This window comes from Marmota monax, unplaced genomic scaffold (genome assembly GCF_021218885.2).
Source record: "Marmota monax isolate L192 unplaced genomic scaffold, Marmota_monax_Labrador192_F-V1.1 WCK01_AAM20220418_F8-fsc00077, whole genome shotgun sequence".
Lineage (NCBI taxonomy): Eukaryota > Metazoa > Chordata > Mammalia > Rodentia > Sciuridae > Marmota > Marmota monax.
Window position 1 is genome coordinate 3,598,160 of NW_026694610.1, and position 26,607 is coordinate 3,624,766.

At 37.8% G+C, this 26,607-nt stretch overlaps 1 protein-coding gene across 10 annotated transcripts in view; it reads left to right on the forward strand.

Moving 5' to 3' along the window:
* The window catches only part of Prlr (prolactin receptor), a 160,336-nt gene extending 134,232 nt beyond the window's left edge, over nt 1-26,104 (forward strand). For 9 of the 10 annotated variants that reach the window (XM_046422278.2, XM_046422279.2, XM_046422282.2 and 6 more), the window contains 7 exons: nt 2,566-2,698; nt 4,013-4,182; nt 8,199-8,368; nt 10,313-10,454; nt 11,653-11,752; nt 12,248-12,317; nt 14,110-26,104. In XM_046422278.2, the coding sequence (XP_046278234.1) occupies nt 2,566-2,698; nt 4,013-4,182; nt 8,199-8,368; nt 10,313-10,454; nt 11,653-11,752; nt 12,248-12,317; nt 14,110-15,129 (1,805 nt within the window). In that variant the 3' untranslated portion in view covers nt 15,130-26,104. The other variant, XM_046422283.2, reaches the window with a different exon arrangement.
* Nucleotides 26,105-26,607: the final 503 nt, after the last annotated feature.

Consider the following 26,607-nt stretch of genomic DNA (forward strand, 5'->3'; position numbering starts at 1 on the left):
ACACTTCTGAGGACCTGAGTTCTAGTCCAGATTCTGCCAGTTGCTGGCTGTGTGACCTTGAGCCAATTGCCCAATCTCTTTGGCTTTCCAAATTCTTAAAGTGAGGACAGTGACATTTCCTCCACCACAGATGAAATAACAAATGTGAAAAATCTTGGAAAAACCATGAAGAGATGTAAAAGACTGCTATTGCATGGTGAGAAACAGATACAGCCAACTCTGTTATCTGCTGATTTGGGAAATAATATCCACAGCTAAATTAGGAGTGTGCCTGTACATTATCCACAGCTAAATTAAGTGTGTCTGTGTACATTTCTGAGTGTCAACCCCTATACATTTCTGAGTGTGAATACTTATGAGCGTACCTATGTGCATATTAACTTTTTATACTGCCTGATTGCAAATGCTCCTCTGTGAGTACCTGTGTTGGTATAAATCTGTGTGTGGGTTTATGCCTGTGTGTGTACCTATGAGAATGTCTGTATGTGTACTCTGTGTGTACATGTATGTGAAATAATATGTACTGTTGTAAGTGTGACCCTGTGTGTATTTCTCTGTGCATGTATGTGGGGTGTGTGTGTGTGTGTGTGTACTTGGGATGTGGGATCTATGTGGACATCTGCCTAACACCTGCATGTGTGATTCCTGTGTGATTGTCCCTGTGTGTCTGTGTGTTAAGACAGTCCGTTACATGTGACTGTCTCTAAAGAGGATAAAGGCACACATTGTGATGTCACAACTTTACCTTCCTCTCTGAGTTTCCTAAAAATACTATTGGTGACCAGTAAAATGTGAAAGAGAAGTTTTTGTGAAAGAGAGAGAAAAGGGAAAGCAGAGGCCAGAATCATTCATGAGGGAAATTCTAAGTACTCCAATCATGAACAGTAGCCCCGAGTGTCTTCAACTGTATTACTTAACCATAGACTTTGGGGTTTTTAAATAAACTTTTCTTCCTATGTCACATACTCCTCCTCACTCATAACAAAAACAAACAAAAGGAACCTTTTGTGTTTGCCATGATTCCCAAATACATCATCCTGAAGAAATTTCCCCTAGAAGATGAGCAATGACAAATATTGGCAGAGCTGCCCTAGGCTGACATGGACTGCTTTCACGGGGCCTATAAACTGGCATGTTGCTCAGCTCCCACTGGCATGATTAGCCTGGTATCCTGGGTCCGTCCTGTGCACCATGTTGTGCCATCCCATTCAGTTCTCCTTTCTGGCCAGGTTACCCAGAGAACCCCTTCTTAGGCATGTCCCCCTCACAGGGTCTCCTGCAGACTTGCTCTTCCTAGTCTGATGCTCAACTAGGAGTTCCGGCCTAGGATCCTGCCTGAGGGATGGAGAGAAGTACGGGAGGAAACAGTGAGAACCCTCTGAGCTGCTGAGGCCTAACTCAGAGCTCCTCTCTCTCGGCTCCTCATTTATTAAACTGAACACTGGGGCTTTAAACTTGACAGGAAGAAGGAGCAAATGGGAGTTATATAGATGGTTAGTTGGCCTCCCCAGCCCAGCTGCACTGGGGCAAACTCCTAGGATAGCTCAGTTTCTCTTTGGAGCTAACAGTAGCCAAGCCAGAGAAATGGGAACCAGCTTGCCAAGAGCTTTGGGGATTAGGCAACTAAAAAAAAAAAATCCCTCCTCCTTGACACTGTATTTTCCATATCACCTTAAGCAGACCTTCCAGCTTCCAGCCTGAGACTGAATGCAGCTCATGGTAGCTCACAGCTCAGAGAGGACCTGCCCAGTATCCTACCTCTTACCATACTCCTTCCCCAAAATGGTCCATAGAATTGCAAGACAGCCCTTTGCCATCTCACCACAAAAAAAAACCAAAGAGGGAGAAAATATAAGCAGAAAGAAGGACTAAAAACCAAGACTCAGAGATGGTAACAGGGAGGATGGGGAGATCCACTAGGCCATTAGGCCAAGGCCAAGGAAAAGTGACAGGAAAGGGGAAGAAGAAGATAAGAGGAGAGAGGGAGGAACTGCTGAGGAACACTCAGACAAAGGGGGCATCAATGATAGATGACAAACTAAAGATGGAGACAGTTGGAGTTAGTGGTGTGAGGATGGAGGAAGACAGAAACCCAGAAGCAGAGATGTGCCAGGGAGCAATGTGTGGGCAAAGGAGGCACAGGCTGCTTGTGCCAGAGAAGAAGTCACCTTATATTGTAGCATTACGTTAGCTCTTTAGACTCCATGGGAGGAAGGCCTCACACTCTCCAAGCCAAACCCATCCTTCTTGCTCCCCAGGCTCACTCCTCACTGAAATGTTACAGTTGGTCACTGCCCCACGTGAACTGCTGGTACCTCCATCTCAAAACACAACACTCACACATTTACCCAGGCACACACCACAACCACCACCAAGCTCTCTCTCCAAGAACACTGTCTGCCCTAGGATAGCACCCAAAGGGTGTTCCTGGGTGCTGAGCCTGTAAGTCTGCTCATCTGAGCCTCTCTCTGCTCTGGGTATCTTCACTGTGCTGTCACCAGCAGAAGAGTTGAGTGGTTGAGTGGATCTCAATATTAACCCCAATGGCTTGTGACTTATTTTTAGGAGAGTCACCTCCTGGAAAACCTACTATCTTTAAATGTCGTTCTCCTGAGAAGGAAACATTCACCTGCTGGTGGAGTCCTGGGACAGACGGAGGACTGCCTACCAATTACACACTGACTTACCACAAGGAAGGGTAAAATGTTATCTTCTCTCCTATCAAGCCCCACAAGACTGTTCACACATCCAGGCCAAAGTAGAGATGGTTCTGAGTCAGAATTTTCTGGGTGTATACCACAAAGGCTCAAACCCCTGGAGAAAAGGAGTGTCTGTCCACCTTCTCTTGTTAAGGTCCTTTACAAGCTTTCTCAATCTAGGCAAGCTGATCCACCACATTGGCAACAAAATATTAGCAATGTTTCCATTTACCTGTCACAAGCTTAGGCTGCAGCCCAAGTCTCCATAGAAGTATTTCCTTATAATAATCTTAGACGACCATACGTAAACCCTGTGCCATTTGTAATTTTGCCTAAGTAAACATGTTACTTTTGTAACACGATAGGATTATATAAATCAGCACCATATAATCCTTGAAAAATGTGGCACATTAGGTTTTCAAATTTGTTTCACATCCAAGAAAATAAAGAAGTGTATGAGGAAAAGAAGGTCAGTGTTTTTCTTTTATCAAATTGCTGATCCAGAACTGGAGATCTCCTGGAAGGCATGTTTGGATATAATGTTGCCATAAGGACTAAACAAAACATCCCTGGGTGAGAATTGTGCTAAATTCACAATGAGATTCTCCTGGAAATCCTGGAGAATTGGATATATTACTAGTAAAGACAGCTGGTTCACTTTCCAGTAACTGCTCCTGGTTGTACACAAAGCTGTCCTTCCATCTGGGACCCAAAGGGGTGTCATGTAAGCAGATTTTATGAACTCAAACTGGCAACCAAAATCAAATAAACCTCCATCCCTCTGTGGTGTGACTGGATTTGTATCTCCTCATATGAGCAGCCTAATAAGCCACTCCGGGTTAAAATATCTCTTTTCAAAGTCACTTCACTCTGTTACTGATTTGGTTATCTAAAGTATATTGATGCCAGTTTTTATCCTCTTGAAATCTTTTTTTTTCCCAAATGTAATTCAACATGTAAGTACAATAAATGCTGCATTGTAGATGGCCACACTATGTGTGTATGCAGGTGAAAGTCCCGGTTCCCTGAGGTGATATAATGTTACTGCCTGGGTATGGCAGTGCCTTGGCCATACCCATATCCTTGCAGCTCAGGATTTATTATCAGACAATGCATATCTCAAAGCTCGCAAAAGCACTATACAGAGGGAAGGGTTTCCGAGAAGCAGAATAGCTGAGACCCTAAAACATCCTTTCCAGCCCTTTCTCTCTCTGCCCAGCTGATATGCACTTAAAATGTCAAATCTCCAAAAGCCAGTGGTGTTAGAGTTGTTATCACTTTCTTATTTCCTCCTAATATGTTACTCATTGCAGAGAGACCATCACCCATGAATGTCCAGACTACAAAACCAGTGGCCCCAACTCCTGTTACTTTAGCAAAAAGCACACCTCTATATGGACAATATACATCATGACAGTAAATGCCACCAACAAGATGGGAAGCAGTACCTCGGATCCACGCTATGTGGATGTGACTTATATAGGTAAGGGGAAGGAGAGGGGTGAAGAATTTGTTACTCCATTATGTATTTACCAATAGTTAAATTCAATTGAGTCTTCTTTGCTTATGGGCCGATCCCTGACCAAAAAAAAAAAAAAAAAAGATGAGAAAATTCACAATATCCTTGTCAACTGAGCATTTCAAATTACTTTTGTGGATTCATTCATTCAGTAAGTTTGGCACTTGGGATCCTTATGTGCTTTCCTTTGAACTCAGGGGCACTCGACCACTGAGCCATGTCCCCAGCCCTATTTTGTATTTTATTTAGAGACAGAGTCTCACTGGGTTGCTTAGCTCCTCACTTTTGCTGAGGCTGGCTTTTGAACTCACAGTCCTCCTGCCTCAGCCTCCTGAGCCACTAGGATTACAGACATGCGCCCCATGCTTGGCAACAATGCTTGTTTTATGTATGCTCTCCTTGTTAATGTTTCTCTCCTGCACTGACCATATAATCAATGTCCCTTTCTACCTTGATAAGCTGGGATTTATTTCTTTTATTCTCTCCATGGAAGACAAAGTTATTCCCTGTAGAGCAGCAGTTAGAAGAGATTCATCTGATTCTGCATCCATAGAAATTGCTGCAATTACTTTACTCCCACCATGAATTCTCAAAATACATATATTTCTTAACAATCCAAGCTATTATTTTACAAATACAGAATTGGCTTGATGCTTGAGCATCAAGCTGAAAACCAAGATCACAAGTACAATATATGGAGAAGTCATTAGCAAAGTAGAAAAAAATCAACCTGGAAGATATTCCTTGATTTGCATGATCATCTTTAAGCTGCAGGGCAAGTGGGCATAACTTCAATGGCCCTTATGGTTCAGTGAGGGAGAAAAAGAAATCATAGAATAAAAAATGGCTGGGTTCATTACATATGTTGAGTATTAATCTATGAAGTTGCTAACTAGATTCAAGGTCTCTTGAGTCTCCTGATATACACAATACTATCCAACAAGGAAGATCAGGCTGGGACCCTCCACTATTCAACTGCATATAATTCCATTGACATATTGTCAGTGGTTGATCCTTAAAAACTAGAAAAGCTTGCAATACCAATTGACACACACTTGAATATTTTTCCCTTACAAAAATTATTGGAGTAAGCATTGGGGTAGAATTTGAATTTGATCTTAGTTTAAGAAAATCAGAAATGTAATCCTACTGACAAGTAGAAATAAAATAAATTCTGATCATATAAATTCCCTTGAAATATGAAGCCTTTAAGATGCTAAATGACAGATAATTACATTTTGTGGGCTCTTTCTTTAATTGCCTAGTCCTCAAAAGTTATAATATTTGAGAACAAAACAACAAAAAACAAGAAAAACTTTGGAATAAACAAATGCTGTAATGAAATGATCCACAAAACAAAGTATTCATTAAAGAAAAGCTGTATATTTTTAAAATGAAATCAACAAGTTCATATTGAATTTGCCTTGACTCTGGAAAACTAATTCTCTGATGAAAGAATGTGCATTGGACTATATTTTTCCAAGTAATAAAAGAAGTGTTTGTGGAACTCATATAACCCTGCAGCATGCTGTATTGGTGGCAGGCCAAGAGAGTTCACTTAAAAATCTGTTTCCACCATGGTACATTTTTCTACCAGCTTGACTCTCATCCAGTGATAACTTGTGATACAGGTTATCCCTATAAAGCATTGGCCACTAGTTGCTCAGAAATCAATTTCTTTGGGTTCATATTGCTGGGTAATATTTAGCTATGTTGGAGACTCTGGAAAATAGCAGTTCCCAACTGGGGGCTATTTGCATTTCACAGGATGTCTGGCAATGTCTAGAGATGTTTTTGAATGTTGAGACTTGAGGAGGGGCAGGATATTACTGACATCTGTGTGATAGAAGAGAAGCCAATGCTAAGCATCCTTCCGTGTGTAGGATAGCCCCCCAGGGCAAAGGACTATCTAGTCCAAATGGTGAAGGAATTTTGCTTTTGTACACGCATGTTTTTTAATCACAGATATTGCTCAGTATGTGCTTAACTTAATGCTTCTTTTAATTAATTGATATTTATTTAGTAAGTACATATAGAATAATCTTTCTTAGGAGTTCATATGCATTAGGATTTATGGAAGCTTTTCTAAAGCTCATTTTTTAGATAAATGTAAGTCACAATGCCAAGTGTGCTGTTCTTACACACACTCTCTTTCCCACCTGGTATAGAGACTGATTTCTGGAGGCAATAAATAAAAGGAGAAAATGTTACTGACCAGCAGGAGTGAGACTAGGGTAAGACAAATTGCACCCTAGGCAGTTCAGTTTTAGGGAGGTGTTCTCAGGACCCTGCACTTTCAGGAATTGAGAATGATGCCTCCATCATTTTATTATTGTGGTAGAATACATGTAACAACAGTTACCATTGAAAGTGTGCCATTAGTTCATTGTCAATGTTATGCAACATTTATCTAGTTCTAGCTCCCAGCCTAGGGAAACAAGTGACTTACCATTGTTTCCCTAAAGTCACATCATCGTGAATGGAAATGTCATACCTCCTACACGCTCATTCCCTATTTCTCCCTCTCCCAGTCTTTTGTGACCCTCATCTTCCTTCTGTCTCCATTTGCCCAGCCTGAATATTGTACATTTATGGGATCATACAATAGATGACTACACCACATTTGATCCATTCATTGGTGGGTGGACATTTGTGTTTTTCCACCTTTTGGCTATTATGAATAGTGCTGCCGTGAATATTCATGTACAAGTTTTTGCCTGAACATATTTTCTTCAATTCCTGGGGGCATGTATCTAGGAATAAAATTGATGAGCAATATGGTATTTCTATATTTTGCTTTTTGAGGAACTTTCAGAGTATTTTCCATAGCAGTTTATATTCGTACCAGAAGGTTCCAACTTCTCTACATCCTTGCCAACATTTATTTTACACTTTTTTGAATTCTAGGCTTTCTGGTAGTTGTAAAATGGTATGTCACTATGGTTATGACTTGTATTTCCCAGAAGACTAATGGCATTGAGCATTTTTTATGTGCCAAGATTTTTGCAACTTTTGCACCTCATTTGCCTCAACTGGATCCCAAGCCCACTCTCCAGCCCCTGGCATCACACAGAGCTGCTCACAGCCATGGCAGAGTAAAATGGTAGAAAAAGTTGATTCTAGACCACATAGATCAGGATTCAAATGTCACTTTTACTGTAATTTCCCCTCCTCTAAGCCTGTTTTCTCCTCTGTAGAATGGGTACAGTAATAGCACGGTATGGAGTTAGTTGGAGACATTGAATGATATGATGCAGGGAGAGAGTTTTATGCAGCAACTGGCATGTAGCAAGCACCCAAAGACTGTTTGTGATCATTTTGCTGAAAACATTTGCAGAATGAAGGAATGGAACAACAAGTTGTTATGAGGTCACCAAAGAGATCATTGCCAAAAAGTCCAACTTTTAGGCACATTGTGATAACTAGTATCTGAAAGAATGAATTCCATTCACCATCAGGGCTAACGTGTATTGGATGTGAAATGTAAATGAGGAAGCAAAGGTAGAATCTGTAAACTTATTACCTAAGTCATAAATATGAATAGATGGTTCACAAAACATGTGTGCCATCAAAGAGAATCTTGCTCCTAGCTGAGAAAAAATAAGTTTTCAAGTCCCCTCCCAATAATCTTTCATCCTAACTCCATTTGCAAATTCCAGCTTAACTTGTATCACCTGGTCTCTGCCATCATGAAAATAATTTGCGTATATATTTGACCTTGGTTGCTGGAAAGTGAAGAACACATCAAAAACAAAAATTCAGCTGCTTGCTAGTCTGACCATACTAAACTCAAATTTAAGTACAGATAGGATTGGTCACATACTAAGAGGCAGACAGCATAACTCCTGTCTTCTAAGGGATTATAATGTGTTGGGGAAAGAAGGCTGGTAAATTGAAAATGCCATCCATGATAGAAAACTGTAGTGGCAAATAAAAGTTGTGAACACTTAGTGCAACTGGAATTTCTTTTCTATGTACAGTTGAACCAGACCCTCCTGAGAACCTGACATTGGAAGTGAAACAGCCAGAAGACAGAAAACCATATCTGTGGATAAAGTGGTTCCCACCCAGCCTGGTTGACGTAAGATCTGGTTGGCTCACACTACAGTATGAAATTCGATTAAAACCTGAGAAAGCAGCTGAGTGGGAGGTGAGTCAAACAGAATGTTTTTGAAGAATCCATATTCGTTAGCAAGGATGAACCCCTCACGGCTATCAACAGATCATTTCTTCAACTAGTGGGCCACCATGTTGGCCTACCCAGGCAGATGTAACCCACCCAGATGTGGGAAGGCCTTCTTTCCTCTCTTGGAATTGAATGGAGTCCATCTTCATGGCTCTCCCAGAAATAGTTTCTTGCACTTTACAGCCTTCTCCCCCAGGCTCCCCACCTGCCTTTCTAAGTATACCTTAGATCTAGACACCTATGAAAGTATGTAAATTACACTGGGGCAGGAGGTAGGGAGAATCTTACTGTAATTTATCCATAGGCAATTTCTGTATTTGTAAGGAAATACTTTCAAATACTTGAATGTAAAAAAAGAAATAATGCAGTAAATTGCAGGCATTATGATATTCTACCCTCAAATACATTAGTATGTGGGTCTTTTTTACAAAGAGCATTTCCAAATATATGCCAAATAATAGAATCACATATAGAAAAATTAAATTCCTGAATAACATGTAGTATCCAGTCCATCTTTTAATCCCTCCCTCAGTGTTTCAGGAATTTCTTTAATGGTGGCTTGTCCAAACCAAAATCCACTTCAAGACCACACATAGTGCCTGGTTGTTAAATCTCTTTAGTATTAATGCACTCGGGAGGCTGGGCCACTTGTCCCATAGAATATTTCATCTTCTTCATTTATCTGATTAATTCTCTGTAATGTCAGTTAATTTCTCTTTCCCCAAATTTTCTGGAGATTGGAGCAGATTCAGATTGCACAATTTGGGCCCAGCATACTTCAGAGGTGATATTACATGCTTCATAATGCATCATCAGCACCATCATCACCAGACACAGCCATCTGGTTGACCAACCATTAATGATGCTTAAATTGACGCCTGTGTTGGGGAGATGAAAATCCGGTCCCTTATTTATAAACTCATGTTTCATTTGATTTTTACAAATATCACAATTTCACAGCAATTTTACAGTTGCTTCAACATACATGAAGACCTTGTTCTCTTCCAATTTATGATTTTAATACCAATTAATAATCCTTAAATCAGTTACTTCTCTGGAGTTTATAAACTATTTTCCAATTTTATTGTCCCTTATACATTTATAAAGTTGATTTATTAACATTTATCATGTCTTCCATGCAGCAGAGTTGGAGGGGTATGACATATTTGTCATTGTGAAACAAAGTTACAAGTGGAGAGAGAGAAAACCTTTGAAATTTTAATTCTTGCTCCACAGAAGTCTTATTAAGGAAGTTGGGGCCTAATCCCACATGATGGAGATTAGGGCCTACATTTTCTTCTATTAGACACAGGGTCTCTGGTTGTATTCCTAAGTCCTTGATCCATTTTGAGTTGAGTTTTGTGCATGGTGAGAGAGAGGAGTTTAATTTCATTTTGTTGAATATGGATTTCCAGTTTTCCCAGCACCATTTGTTGAAGAGGCTATCTTTTCTCCAGTGCATGTTTTGGCATCTTTGTCTAATATAAGATAATTGTAGTTTTGTGGGTTAGTCTCTGTGTCCTCTATTCTGTACCATTGGTCTACCAGTCTGTTTTGGAGCCAATACCATGCTGTTTTTGTTACTGTTGCTTTGTAGTATAGTTTAAGGTCCGGTATAGAGATGCCACCAGCTTCACTCTTCCTGCTAAGGATTGCTTTAGCTATTCTGGGTCTCTTATTTTTCCAGATGAATTTCATGATTGCTTTTTTTCATTTCTATGAGGTATGTCATTGGATTTTTTAAAGGAGGGATGGATCTGAAAGGGTAGCACAGAATGGTGAAAGCAGAGTATCCTGTAGGTATCATCATCTGGCCTGATGTTTCCAATGGTTTATTATTTAGTGGCAAAGTCCCTTTCCTCAAAACAAAAGCCAGAAGTGACTTCTGTTTTCCTTGTTCTTCTTTAGACCCATTTTGCAGGGCAACAGACACAATTTAAGATTCTCAGTTTATATCCAGGACAGAAATACCTTGTCCAGGTTCGCTGCAAACCAGATCATGGATTCTGGAGTAAGTGGAGTCAAGAGAGCTCCATTCAGATACCCAGTGGTGAGTGCCTGGACTGCCTTTGCTTATATTCCTAAGTATTTTTAGATGGTTAATTTGCATGTATTAACTACTAATAGAGAGACTGTTTGAGCCTTATCCAGAATAATAAATAGAGGTGGGTTTTTAATTTCTTTATCCAACACAAAGACATTGAGCAGGGTTGCATTTCTCCCTGAATGACTGTCAGTGAGGACCAGTTTCCAGGTAATGTACAGATGTGGACTTTAAATGTCTCAGAGAGTCAAATGGTCAATCATTATGCCCTTTCCATATGCCTCATCCCTAGCATTTAGAGGGTCCAGTCAGTACCATCATCTAGTTCTTCCTGAGTTTGTAGGGTATTATCCCATCTCAAAGTCACAAACTCATGTTTAATCTCTGATGAGAATTATATGTTGTTCTATTATTCATGGGCACAGTACATGAGAGGCCCTCAGATCTAACAAAGTGCCATTAAATATAGTGGCTTATATTCCACAAAGGGAAAGAGCCATTTTGCATTCCTAAAGTACTTTATAGTTTCCAGTATCTTTATCCCATTTGGTGCTCCCAACCCTCTCATGTATTTGGAGAGAATATAATTACCATTAGGAATTAAAAGTGAGAAAACGAAATTCAGTGAAGTTAGGTCTGTAAACTTGCCTGGCCAAAGTATCAGGGCTTCATTGGCTTGGCATGCTGGGAAGAACACTGAACTGTGAGTCAGTACATACATCTAGACTGGTACTAGCTCATACTAAAAAAAAAATCAGAGGGCCTAGAGGCAGGAGGCCTGGGTTCAAATCCCAGATTGCAACTCTATTCTGACATGTCCTTGGGTAAGTCACTCTTTGATTCTCAGTTTCCTCATCTATAAAACAAGGCAATGTGGGTAGAGAGCTTAATGTGATTGATGGTTTTTAGTAAGAACTTTTTTTAGTGTTAACTTTTATTATTATTACTGCAACTTACCATGGATTTCTTCTTTAAGAATCAAATAAAAGAATATGTGAATGGACTTGAAATTTTATATTGTAAAATATGTGCAACATATTAAAATATTAGTAATATTGGAAAATATAAGTTGGGTTGCTCTTAAATCAAAAGTGATAAAGCTAGAAGAAAATCATGTGTTCAAAAGTTTCACACATTAGTTTGGCTGCTTTGTTTTTAATGATACTATATGTGATCAAAGCTTTCTGGCTGTTTGTTTTTTTAGACTTCACCATGAAAGACACAACGGTTTGGATCTTTGTGGCTGTTCTTTCTGCTGTCATCTGTTTGATTATGGTCTGGGCAGTGGCTTTGAAGGGCTATAGGTACTTCATTATCTCTAAGCCCTTCTCTCAATCATGATTGTCAGGAATAACAGCAAAAAAGATAATGTGAAGATAATGGAAACCTACAGATAATCCAAGGCCTAATTTTAACCATTAGTTGCAGTGTGCTTGCCAATTTTTTTTAAAAAAATCATTTTATCAGTGCTTTCTTTAAAAAAAAAAAAGTAGGAGAATGAACTCACTTGAAGCAGGTGTTCACAGCTGTGAAATAGTAAAAATCTGGAAAGAACAGCTGAAATTAAGAGAAGCAAATTGTCCAAATAATTCATGAGTTTCAAAATCAGTCTTCTAAATTAGAGAAAATTTTGAGAGGTCTCTGTAATTATTATCTTCATCGCTTATTATTAGTTTAATGTAGTCCCAATACTCTTTTTTATAGTTCCCATAGCAGCTATTTGAAGATAAAAATAATTTTTCAAAAATCACAAAGCAAAAAGATGAGTAATTTATTCAATCTCCCATATTATTTTATAGCATGATGACCTGCATCTTTCCACCGGTTCCCGGGCCAAAAATAAAAGGATTTGATACTCATCTGTTGGAGGTAAGTGCCAGAGGCAGAGAATGAAATGTGACTCACTACTTTGTAATAATTAACTTCACAAATGCACACACAATCCCATCAATCCAGCCAGGCTGTCTCCTTATTGGCATATGTTAACAGAGAGAGGTGTGAGGGATAAGAGTGCTCACTATCAGATATGGAAAGTCCAAGGGCAAGGAAAGAAAACATACAAACACATGTTGATGCTGTACACTGACCCAGGGCTGCTCAGAAGCACAGCTATTATGATTTTGTACAAATAATTTGGAAAGAAGGTGAATGTTTTGATTAATACAAAACAGGAACCCACCTTCACTTCCATCATATGGGACAAGCTTCCCTTTGAATTTTCTTTATATAAGTCCAAAGTAATAGAATGGTCTATTTTCCCTATTGCTCAGTTTGAGCATTCGCTTGAGACTAGGTTAGTAAAATAGTAGTGTTGTTTACCAAAGCGTATTTAGACTGTTTTTAATGAAAAGAGAGATTAGAACTTTTTTTATTTCTTTTTAAGTTGAAATAGATAATTTCAATTCGACAGAAACCTTAACAGTGACATATGTTAAATCTATTCCCTGTAGATGAAAGCAAATATCACTTGATCTGGTTATATTATGATTGATAGTGCAAGAAATTGAAAAGTGACTCACAGAGAATTTGGCTTGTCTGTATTTTCTTTGTTTGCAAATATCAGAGCAGTGATAAGAGCCCAGGAGTTTGGCTCCTAAACCAGTGTTCTTACCCCACCATTCAGTCCAGCTTTGACTTTTACAGAGCCAGCATGAATGCCTTTGCTAACTAAAGTAACCACTGACTAGCTCACAAGTCAACTGACTAAATCAATCACTAGCAATTCATCTAACTAAATTTACTGACTAGCTCACAATTCAACCTCCTGGCCACAGAGACAGCATAGCCACTTGAGGGTTAGGAATATTAATATCCTTCTTTCCATTATCTATCTCTACTCCTCCAAAGAACCCTCTCAGATAGGTCGTATTATTCTTATTATTAAAATGAAGAAGATGAAGTTATGGGAGCAGCTTGTCCAAAGTCATATATACCCTATATGTAATCAAGCCAAGAACGAAACGAGGCAGTAGTACCTGACCTAAGAGCACTGGAAAGAAAAGGGGAAGTTAGAGGAAGAAGAGGCAGAAAAGAAGAAGGAGGAGGGAACAGGAGAGAGGGAAATATGGAATAGAAAGAAGAGGTGGGGAAAGAGGAGAAGGAGGAATGAGATGTGGGGGAAACGGAATAGAAGGAGCAGAAAAGGTGGGATTGGAAAAGGGAGAAAGGAAAGAGAAACAGGAAAAGGAGGAGGCAGAGAATAGCAGGAGAAAGGAAAGAATCAACCTATTATCACTCTAGAAAGTGGTGGAGCAGGTGAGGAGGCCAGCGATGACATCTCGGAGCCACTCCACCAATGAGTACCAGAGTCAGCTTCTCGCCTCAGCATTGTGGTTTCAGATGTTCCACAAGCTTCTTTTATTGAGTAATTTTATGTTTATTGTATTGTTCATACTACTTTCCCATTAAACCGATGATCATTATTGTTTAGACTGAGTAAGTTAAAAATCACGAGTTGACTTAAAAATATTTGATGAGTAACACCCAGAATGTGATTATAGATGGCCTGGCACACGATGCCTGGAGTTTGGAAAATTCCACACAGCTCTTACCACACTTCACCTGATCAAGGTGCTGAACAGATGCCATGTTGCCAACTATGATGCCAACTGGGCATGTGATGAAGCTAATAGCCATCTTTCCTTGTGTCTGTGTTTCATAGAAGGGCAAGTCTGAAGAACTCCTGAGTGCCTTGGGATGCCAAGACTTTCCCCCCACTTCTGACTGTGAGGACTTGCTGGTGGAGTTTTTAGAAGTAGATGACAGTGAGGACCAGCAGCTAATGCCAGCACATTCGAAAGAACACCCAGGTCAAGGTGTGAAGCCCTCACACCTAGATCCTGACAATGATTCTGGCCGGGGAAGCTGTGACAGCCCTTCCCTTTTGTCGGAAAAGTGTGAGGAACCCCGGGCCAACCCCGCAACTTTCCACACTCCTAAGGTCATTGAGCAGCCTGAGAATCCCAAAACAAATATTCCCTTCACCTGTGACCCCCACAGCATAAGTATGGAAGGCAAAATCCACTACTATCATGCTGGTGGATCCAAATCTTCAACCTGGCCTTTACCACAGGCTGCGCAGCACAACCCCAAGTCTCCTTACCACAGCATTGATGATATGTGTAAACTGGCTGTGGACCCTGCAGGTGCACTGGCCATGTTGTTGGACAAAGCAGGCAAAGATGCTTTACGATCCTCTAAAACCATTGAGACTGGAGGGGAGGAAAAGGAAGACAAGCAGAAGGAGATGGAAAAGTTCCATTCCAAGACTGAGCAAGGCACAGCCTGGCTGCTGCCCCAGGAAAAAGCCCACTTTATCTCTGCTAAACCCCTGGATTATGTGGAGATTCACAAGGTCAACAAAGATGGAGCTCTGTCATTGCTGCCAAAACAGAAAGAGAACAGTGACCAGACAGAGAAGCCCGGGGCTCTTGAAACCAGTAAGGAGTATGCCAAAGTTTCCAGGGTTATGGATAACAACATCCTGGTGTTAGTGCCAGACCCACATGCTCAAAGTGTGGCTTTGTTTGAAGCATCGGTCAAGGAAGCTCCGCCATCATATCAACAGAATCAAGCTGAGAAAGACCTGGCCTGCTTCACAGCAACACCAAGCAACTGCAGACACCCCCAGGGTGGGCTGGATTACCTGGATCCTGCATGCTTCACACACTCCTTTCATTGAGAGTTGACTAATGGAAGGTTTGGGTAAAATGTGATTTTTCTTCAGGTAACACTACAAAGTTACAAAATGCCATCTGCGAGCTGATGCTCGAGAATGTGGGTAGAATGACACTACTTTGTTCTTTTTCATGCTCCGTGTCTGACCACTTGCCTCTTTTTCCAACTGCTGATTTCCAGAACAAGTCGTTTTGTGTCCTGTGATTTGTAGATTTACTTTTTTGCTATTAGTTATAAAAATTGTATTCAATGAAATAAAAGCACATAGCTTAGTATTCTTGAGGGATAGTACGATTTAGGTACATCCTCTGGAAAAGGCTTTCATGGTTCAGTAGGTGACAGAAGGAAATGAAATGGTCAAAATGGTAGCACGGGAAGGTGACAGATAGGTGGGAAATGCCATGAAAACCACTTCTGAAAAACAGTTCTTTAATCTTGACACTCTTCTTTCTTTAGGATTACCCAAATATGACCCATGGAAAGAACACATGCATTCCAGCATACCTGACGAGTTGTTTACACCTGTTCCTATACCTTGACACATTGCCAAGATGCAAGTAAAATGATGCCTCCGATTTTTTCTTAAGATACTTTGAATATGTTAAGCATAGATTTCACACCCCTAAATTTTACTTCATTCCAAAGCCTCTAAAGAATATAGTTTTGGAAAGTAAAATTTTATTATATAAGAGGCAAATGAATTTCATGTGGCAAATTCTTTTAGAATGTTTTCCTGCAGCAGGAAAAAAAAATTATTATATTCCCTAGTCTTTCCTTAGTGAAAAAAAAAATCCCAAAAGATGAACTCTAATCTAAAAGATAATCACAGCAGGATGCTAATAGAACTACTGCCTTACTGTACATACGAATTCTACTTTAATACAAACCCATAAGTTTAGCAATGTATTTTTGAAGACTATTTTTCTATTGCTGAGGTAAAATAAAAGACTATTTTCTATTTTCCCAGTATAGCTCTTTATGTATTCAGTGGGTACAGTATTTTCTGCTACAAGGTTATAATTGAGCATTTACAGTGCATAAAAGTGTATGCAGTCCCTGTTTGTAGAGTAAAATGTCATACCAACCCAAAGCCCACTGAGAAATATGAAGTGGATTACAAAATCCAGTTTCCATTACAATGGAGTATAGTTTCTCTGATTCTTTTTCTCTCCAAGATACTTTAAGCAACAACGAACAACAACAACTTGGGTTCAAAGAATTCTCCACAGATCAGAAATTATTTCTCCTGTGAGTTTAGGGCAACTCTGAGGCTTCTGCCCATCTATGGTTGAATCTTCATAAAGCTACCATGAAAAAGGACAGTGGTGATTTTAACATGCTGTTTCAGAGACAGAGGCTTGGTCTTGTTTTGTTTTTCTGAGCAATCTTGGGCAGCAAAAGAATTTTAAGCAAAACCAGGAGTTAGTATCTCTCCTAAATAGATCCATTTGCAAAATCTTGGTAGAGATGGAGACAGCACTTACATGGGCAGTGTCCAAAAACGCTCTAGAAAGCCAGGCATTTGTAGAGTAATAGGAAAAGCTCCAAAGGTCAGGTATGGTAATGAGAATCTGTAGATCAGTTAGTTAGTTAGCTAGTTTGTTAGTTTGCTTGTTTGTTGTTTGTTTTTGACCCCCTGAGAGTGGTCAAAAGCTGGGATCACCATTTTAAGAGGAACATCTATGAATCATTGACTTTACAAACAGCTTCCCTCTATTTTTTATTTCACCTGAGGACAAATCCACTTTCCAGCCACTCACTAATGACATAAAAGACTTGAGCTCACCCTGGTGAGTCAAGTATTCCACCCCAACAAGTCCATATTGATAAGAACTGGATCCAGCTTCCCGGATGATTAAAAGTGAACACACTGCCAGTGCTCTATTTTCCCAATACATAGACAACTCTTATGATTTGAGGAAGCATTTGGGAGAGTTGTCCAAGCTCATTAATCCTCTAGATCCTCAATACTCAGTGTCTGAGAATCAAATGTGTCAGTATCAACTGGACACTGTATGAAAATAATGTTTGCAAAATCTTGGACCCCCAGCCCAGCCCTACAGAAATGGAATCTGCATTTAACGAAGATCCCCAGATGATTCACATGCTCATGGAAGTTTAAGAAACATTGCCCTAGATTAATATTTCCACTAAAGGTTATTTTAGTGCATGGAAACAATCCTCTCATGGAACGTATAGGTCAAGTTACATTTAACTCTCAATGAACAGTGCTATATATAAGAATAAGGCAAAAAAAGAAACCTATTAGTGGTTTAAGATGCACATAATGGAGAATCTGAGAATGACCTGCAAAAGCACATAAAATTTCCATTAGGGCCAGAGAATACAGTCCACTTAAAAGATGTTGATCATAGACAATGACCTTCAAGACAATTTAAACTATACTTTTCCCAAGTAGACCATTCTTCTCCAACATATGTATATATAGGTTTTTATTTATAAAATTATGACCATAGCAAAGACAAAAACTTGTTTGTGTGTGTGTAATTGTGTAGATCTTATAGTTTGAAGTTTTTTAAACAATCTTCTTTTGACATATAATTTTATGTATATAAAAAAAGGTTATTGCCGGCTAACAACAACCCAAATCCCAAAGACACAAATTAGCACTCATTAGTCAAAATTATGGTTCTGTAATCATTTAGCACTCTTTCGATTGTTTTCATGATATAGCATATTTTCTTTGATGGAAACAGCTGATTGAATGGAAGAACGCATACTCTGGGTTCTTCTCCTGTTTTGCCTTGGAGAGATGGAGAACTTCTTAAGGTCTCATTTTTTTTTCTGAAGATGTTAGACCAAATAATTTCTAAAGGCTTTTAAACTGTGATTCCTTGATTCCATGACTCACTGAATATTTTCCTACAAAGATCATTCAAACAAATGCCTTGTATCTTAATATGGCATCAAATAATTGCTTTTCATTATATGAATACCAGGTAATCTTCAGTGATCTGCTCATCATACTTTACTTTTTAAATCATCAGCCCCAAATGATCTTAATGTATTGCAAATTCATTTTCTAAGTAATATAAATACAGAATCATATTCTTAAATTATGTACAAATATGCATACAGAGAATAGGCATAAGATAGAAAAGAGACACTAATCTGTAGAAAAATTATCTTTTAGTGAATCAAGCCATGCTCATTTCTGGCTGAGTCCAGCAGCCCCAAATCTCTTTTCTTTTATCTATTGATTTTTTTCCACTTATGATAGCTTGTAAACAACCATTGCCCAACTGACTTAAGGTCATACTTTGATAAACAAGTACCTAAATATTCACGTTACAAAGCTTGTGAAACTTATGGTTGATTTATGGACACTTACGACCAAAGTAACAAAATGTTCTATTTAAGTTTTAATTTAATGTATATAAGACACCCTAACATGAGCACAAGTTATTATCAGCTGCCATTGATATTTAGCAGACTCGACATTTTCCTAAGTGCCTAAGACCATCTCTGGTAGTCAGTTATGAACTGAATACTCACTTTAACTGGTTTGGTCTGAGGAATCAATCTCCAGCTGCTTGTGTAAGATCAAAGCATTTTGACTCCTTGCCCTGTGGTGACTGAAATGAATAAACAGGCAAACCTTGAGTTAATGAGTGACCTGAGGCTGAGTTCCAGGGAGCAGTTTGTCTCTGGAAGAAATCTGGCTCTCGCTTTTTTGAGCTGCCCTCTGCTGCCCATCATTTGCATTTGCAGAAAGACTTGGGCCTGCCTTGCCAACTTCCCTATCTCCTTAGAGAATAAAGAAACAGATTTGTATGTTTTATAAAAGTGCCTTTCTTTATTTTCTAAAAAAAAAAAAAAAAAAAGAGTTGTCACTTTGCAAGAAATTTGTCAGAAAGTAAAACTGACCTTAAGTAGATTTTGTTTTTATGCAAATGTTGCATAAAAAAAATGAAGAAATGGAAAGAGAAGTCAGAAAGAATGACAAAATGGCCTAAGAATTAACCAGCAAAATGTTCAGTAGATTTTTGTGTATTGTTCCAATGAACCATCACAGAGCATATGTTAATAGTGTGACTTACTTTGCCTGACAAGAAATTGAGTCTGGCTATGATGTGGGGATAAACCTGCCACCCACTCAAGACAATCCATTTTAAAGCATATTGTTGTGCTTTTAAATGTCACTGAATTGCATGCCAGAGCCTCAAAAGAACAATGTGTGCACTTTGAAACTTTGCACACAGATGGAAAAATACTAATGACTCTGAGTTATCACCCCCAGTGTTGTTAAAAATAGATAAGCCATTGATGAAAGCCTTGTGTGTACTTCAGTGAATGAATGTCCTTTCCTGTCTTTTTTGCTCAAGCACAATATTGTCATTGCTGGGATAGTGACTTGGCGTTCAATGTCCAGGTCTAGCTCCTATCACTGCCACTGAATAAACTATATGGACCTTTAAATTCTGGCCACCAATTTTCTCACTGGGTTGGCCAAAAATATTTCTAGGATTTCTCCTAGCTCTGTCTTTGATTCTCATAATCTAAGTAAAATCCAAGAGTTCATGTCCAAGTCCAGGTATCCCACAGGAACACATTGCTGACCTGCCCTTGACCTGCCCAGTGAACTCTGAAGACAGTGTGTCTATAAAAATGCTTAAGAGACAAAGTCAGCTCCATTCCTTCAACCCAGTTGAATTTAATCCTCCCCCCTCCTCTTCCTTCCTGGTGTTATGTACTTCTAGGCTTTTTATTCCTTCTCCCCAGGGCCTGTTATTTCTCCCAAGTGTTAATCATACCTAGTAGCAAGAAACAAAATTATTTTTAAAAAATGAACTTTAATTATGCAAAGAACTAGTCAAATGTTAAATCAGGCACAGATATCCAAACCCAAGTTGAGGATCACAAGTACACCCCACTGAGAGATTTGCATGCTTAAAGATTTAAGCCCATATTCACTCTTTAATTAATTTGGTGGCCATCTATATGTTCAAGCTATCTTTATTACTAGGCACCAGAGGTCTTAAGGAGAAACTTAAAAACACAGAATTATTTCTTCAGAACTTATGATCCAATAAAAAGTGAGCTTTGTATGATTGACAGCTTTGTCATCTGCAAATCAAACAGGATTTCTCTGCCTAGACTTTTGCTTTTTAGGAAGGTGATTTTTGGTCTGGGACCCCCATGGTATCTATTTCAATTAAAGGGAAAAGATAGATAAATAGAAAATAGGATGTTTCCAAAGGTTTGGGCATTTGAGAATTCCACAAAATGCCAAGAATAGCCACTAAACCTAAATTTTAGTGAAAATAATAAAACTATAATGTATTCAGTAGTCTGATATTATGGCTCTGAGATGTATATAATTCATGATACAATAGGCTGGCAGCTCTTTTATCCACATCAATTTATTTGGTTTACTCTCTGATTTCAATTAACAAAGCATTGAAAAATGTAAATTGGAAAGGCATGCCCTGTTGATATGGTGTAATCAATGAACAGAGGGACTCTCAGATAATCAAGGCATATTAGTTAATTAACATTTTACCTGCTGCTGTTTAAAAATAAACCTCTAAAAACTTTGGCAACTGAAGGAGTAATATCAAACATAAACTTAAATAGTTGTGGTCAAATTATGCTCACCTGGATAAATTTCTGAGCTTTTCTGTACACATTTTGCATTCTGGTGGGAGGGGATCTTTTTATCATGTTATCTAAAATTGAAAAACTATATGGCAAGAATACCTCTGAAAAATGATTTGTTTTATAAATTCTTGGGAAAAATGAATTTTGAAATTAATTTTAGAAATAACTACCTCCCCTTCATGTCCTAATAACCTTCCTTCAAAGCTGCTTGTAGTTTAGAAATGAAACATCTCATGCTTTGACTGTTTTTGGTGGCATATTGGATGTATTTGTCATAAGTCATTTCTGACTTTAAAGTAATCATTGTATTATTTTATACTATATTGCCGTATGTGGTTCAAAAACAGTATATGCCACACTGAAATATATAATCCTCATGTTATAAAACTCATTATGTAATAGAAATGAAAATTATTTAATGACTTAGAATCTATCTATGTGTAATTTCAAGATGATTATGTTTATGACTGTAAAATAAGACTAAAAAATGTAATCACATATTTCTGTTGAAACTGTGAATGTACTAATTTTTCCTTAATCTTTGAAGTAGTATCATATGCCACTGTACAGCTGCTCTGGGGTGTTCTGTGTTTAAAGTACAATCCAACAACTATTTAAACATCAACTTCAACCCCTCGGCTTTGCTTCATGTGACCACTGAGTCTTGAGTGTTATCTGCATAATGAGGCTTAGTTTTGTGCTTCATCATCCATTTTGAACAATGTACAAGTCTCATGTGGAAACCAAAGCGATCTAGACCCAACCCATTGCAAGATCGTGTCTTCTGCAAAGCCATACTGAAGTGAAGCCTTCACCATAATGGAAGGTTCCATATTTTCAAAGCTATCACTACCTCTGCTTGTCTTCTCTCCCTAGAAAATGCCAAGTAAAATCTTTCAACATTAAGAGGCAAATTAGAAGTGATTGTTAAATACATTGATGACGTTGTTTGCTTCTTCACATGAGAATGCAACTTCTAATTCACCACCTTGCAGGCTTATGCTAGGTTTTCTGAATAACCCTTTTTACATTTTTATATTTTATAAAAACCGGCTGATGAGTAAACTTCAGAAAGAATACATAGTCATCAGATAAAAAAAAAAAAAAAAACAATAACAGAGTGTAGAGTTTTTTCCTAACTATTAAGTCACCTTAAGGTGGTTTCCCAAAGCCATGATAATATATGTCATTATTGAAAATACCCAGTTCAGTGCCTGGCTTAACAAATGTTTATTTCCTTTGCCTGCCTTTAATCTATATTTTTTTAATGGAGAAGAGCAGAATTACATGTATACAGCTGAAGCAATTTTCTTAAAGACTTTTTGCTGTTAAAGGATCCATAATCAGGAAATTTACAATATAATTCCCCTAAAACTCCTAGAAATAAATTTTTTCTTTACTTAATGTTAGCTATCAAATATATTATGATATGGGAAAAGTCAGTCATTTATCAGAAATAATCTTGTTTTGATTTTAAAAACTTATTTTCTTTATGCCATCATTGTAATATCTATTTTTTTCCTGTTTAGCCTTTAAGAATTATAGATTATACACATCTGATTTGTTATCTTGCACTTTTCATTCTATAAATCTTTGGTTATTGCATACCATGCTTCCCGTTTTCCATAGATTTATTCCTTTATCTCCTTCCATTTTCTGGGGACTACACGGATGGTCAAATCTTTGTCAATAGTATGGGAAATTATGCTAACTACTATTCTCATACCTTCATTTTTACTGCATGCCAAAAACAATGCTTGCCAAACAAAATCTTAGACATCCTAGCACATTATGGTCATTATATTTCTATTCATGTCATTATAAAAATACCCAGCCTAGTGTCCAGCTCAATAAATATGTATTTCCCTTTTTCCCTTGCCTATCCTTCTTTATTTTTTTAAACTTGAAATGGGGATGTGCAGAATAACATATGTTGGGCTAAAGCAATTATCTGAAAAACTTTTTGTTGCTGACAGATGTATAATCAGGAAATTGTTTCTTTAATGGGACCAAAATAAATTTCTTCATATACCTTCATCCTGCCATAAATTACCAGACAAGATTCCCTTCCTTTACCTCATCCCTGTCATATGAGAAGCTGCAAAAAATAAAGTGACATGGCACTGGGCACAGTGGGAATGAGTAAGAGAATATCACTTAAATATTGTTAAATAAAGGAAAGACCAAATCATCAAGAAAAAAGTAACCCCTTTTCAAGACTATAATTCATTGATATTACCAATATATTTTTTGCAAAATCCATCAGATGAAGTGTGAATGGATAACCTCTTACTCTGAAAAAGATCTAGATCTAAAAAATCAACTACAGTTCATGCTTCTGTTGAATTATGAGACAACATGGAGGTTTGCTTTACAAACTCTTCTCTGCCACATCCTAATTCACTAATGCCGTATCTTATTGAAGAATTATAAATTTCTTCCCTACATGAATACTGGGATCTAAAAGTTGGCTTTAGGCAAAGAAACTTTGACTCTCTTGTTCTCTTGGAACCATTTGCCTTTAATTCTTGGGCCCATTTGTATTTTTAAGCTACAAAATGTGCACTGTCAGCCATCAGACACAGGCTCTCTACAATTAGTGATGAGCTAGGGAAGTAGTAGGGAGCTACTTTTCCAAAGTTAACTGCATGAGCTTTCCTCAATGAAAATGGAAATTCTGTACTGCCACATCTTGCCAGAATCCCATATGAAACTTTCACCCACTTAGACCTCTTACATCCTACTGACCAAGTTTCACACATACCAAGTCTCCCCCATTTTTTAGAACCGGAGAGATGCAATTTTCATCTTGGGGTGATGGAGCAAGATGGGAGTGAAGAGGAGTGAAAGAAAGTGTCATTGAAAAGCCCCCAAAAGGGACCTTCCTGGACATGGGAAGAAAAAGTCCTGATGATTTTGAAAATCCCTCCAAAGCCTGCAGAGGAAATCAAACCCATTGTTAGTGCTGTAAAATGTGTTCTGCTTTGGAAATCTTGACACCTAAAGTTAAAATTCTTTTATCAATAACCTCCTACACCCACACTGTCCATCAACTCCTGCTTCCCATACAAATGTTAAGCATTTTTCTCTTGTTGTGATCAGGTTCACATTAAAATGTGTGCTTATAAACTGACTTGAAGCACAGATATTTTTATGAATGCTATAAAATATTTTTTAAAGAAAAAGCTAGAGGATGTCAGTCAAATAAAACACCACATGGATGTGTGTTGGCAAACACTGGCATAAGAAAACAGAGCTCAGGAATTTTTATTACTGTATTTATAAATGTATTTGAAAGAATTTGTAAATGCCACAGGTACATTTGTAAGGTGACACATTTGCTCCTTATAAAACATTAAAAATTACAAGGCAAGCTTAAATGACATTTGCCAGTAGTTTTACTTTACAAGATGAATATTGATATTGTTGCTGAACTATGTAACTATGATGCATTTTTCAATCCTTTTTCAGAGCAAATGCTTTTGCAATGGTAACAATGCCTACTTTAAGTTGACTTAATAAATTATTTCTTGAGCAATGGCTTTTGGAGGGTCTTTTATACATATATGTATGAAACTTGGATTATATGAAAAATAGAATTTGAGACATGTTTTTTCTTTGATTCAGCAAAACATCTTGGGACACATTTTTTTAAAAGAAAGGGGGAAATGACATTCTAAACCTCTCTGGTAATAAAACATGCAGACACATGCTAAAACATTTATCTTAGGACACTCATCCTTGGCATTTTGTTGTTTTTGTTTGTTTGTTTTTCCGGGCACAAATTTCTTTGCTCATATTTCAACACCTTCTCTGATTTTCTATTCCTACTAATTCTAAGTCAAAACCAAACCTTGCTTCCAACTTAGCTAACTTCTACATCTTCTCTCTGTACTGCCCTCGTGTTTCCCTTGTCTTTATTCATTTGCCAGACCTGAGCTTTGAAAGTGCAAACAGGCTTGGAAGCACCCAGAAATTCCTTGGATCTTCTCCTGGGAGTAACCGAGAACAATCAAAAGGAAAGTTTCCAAAACCAAGTTACAGTCAACTTCCCTAAATAAAGCTGTAGCCCCAAATCTCAGTGCTAAAGACTGACTTTTTTGGTTGTTGTTCACTTCTTTCTACCTAGAATTACTCTGCATCTTCACTTCAAACTCCAACTGTGATTTAATCCTCTTTTATGATCTTTCATCTGTTGCCTAGACTATTTCATAAACACTTGAAAATTACACTAAAAACATAGCAAAGATCTATTTATGAACATCAAGTTTCATAAATATTAATATTTTCCTTATCTGTTCCATATCTTTTTAACAAATGAAACATCATGGGTATGTAATTTATATCGGTCAACAAATTCTATTTTCCTTGATGTATAGCCTTCCTGTCTACTTTTAAAATGCATTCACCTCCTAACTATAACTCTGTATCCATACATAATATATATAATTAATTATACGGATTGTTTATGAATTTTACTATTGTACTTATTATTATGATTTATTTCCATGCAGCATTAGGTTTATGAGGCACAAATAACTTCACTTTGTTCTTTCTATCTGCTGGGTGTATGGATACGTGTACACAATTGATTTATTAATGTTCTATGAATCAACTTTTTATTTCCACTATTTTAAATGCTTGTAATGAGCCTTCCTATGAAGATTTCATTTCTCCAAGATATAAACCCAGAGGTAGTATTGTTGGGTTGTATAATAACATACCTTAGCCATTCCTAAACATTGACTAATCGCTCTCTCTCCAAGGTAGTTGTACAATTGGACACCCCTGCCATGAGTGTATATTTTCCATTTCTCCCCATCTTTGTCATTACTTGGCGCTGTCTAGATCTTTTTATTTTTGACAATTTGATGAACATAAAATGATACGCTGTTTTTATTTTAATTTTCATTTCTTGTATTTGAGTATCTCACCCTTTATCTGCTTACCTTTTGAGAACTTTCTGGGATTCCACATATGTGGAATAAGCCCCATATTCCACATATGGGGCTTCTTTTTCTGGTTCATTTGTCTGTCTATCCCTGCTCTTGTACTCCACTATTTTATTATCATATCTTATGCAAGGACTTGCTACCTGGTAGATTAATTCCCATATCATCATACCCTTCCTCAAAATTATTCTGTTGTTACCTGCTTACTCATCATGTGCATTTTGAGACAAGCTGATACAGTTTCTTTAAAACTTGTGCTGGAAACTAGATTGTCGGGTATTAAATTTATGTATTAATCTCAAGAGAAGTTACATCTTTATAACATTATGTCTTTCTAGTCATGAACATGGTATATCAATCACATTATTTACATTGGTCTTCAATAAAAATTTGTGTTACTCTTCATCAATGTTTCTATGTGTTGTACTAGATTCATTCCTAGGTACTATGTAATTTTTGTTGCTATTGTAAATGCCATCTTTTCAAAAACTGTCTTATTCAGTTGTTGCTGATCTGTAAAAACATCCACTGGTTTTTTAATATTAATTTTTCATGCTGCAACTTTATTGAACCCCAATAATCAGTTCTTATAATTTGTATAATTTCTTAGGTTTGTCCATATTTACAATTATGTTATCAGAAAGTGCCGCAGTCCGGCTGCAGCAAAATAACTGGGGGGGGTGATGAATAACTTGTGTACGAATAACTTGTGTACGTTGATACAGCAGGAGAGGGAGCCGTTTATTGTAGGACAGGAGCGGTATTTATACATTCCACACAGCTTATCTAATTAGCATAAACTAGATACATCAGTCAACCAATCAGGAATCTCCACACTTAATGGCTCGCTTTTGTTACTTCTCAAACCACTCCCTCTGGCATTTTGCCAGGCACCATCCAGACTTGTT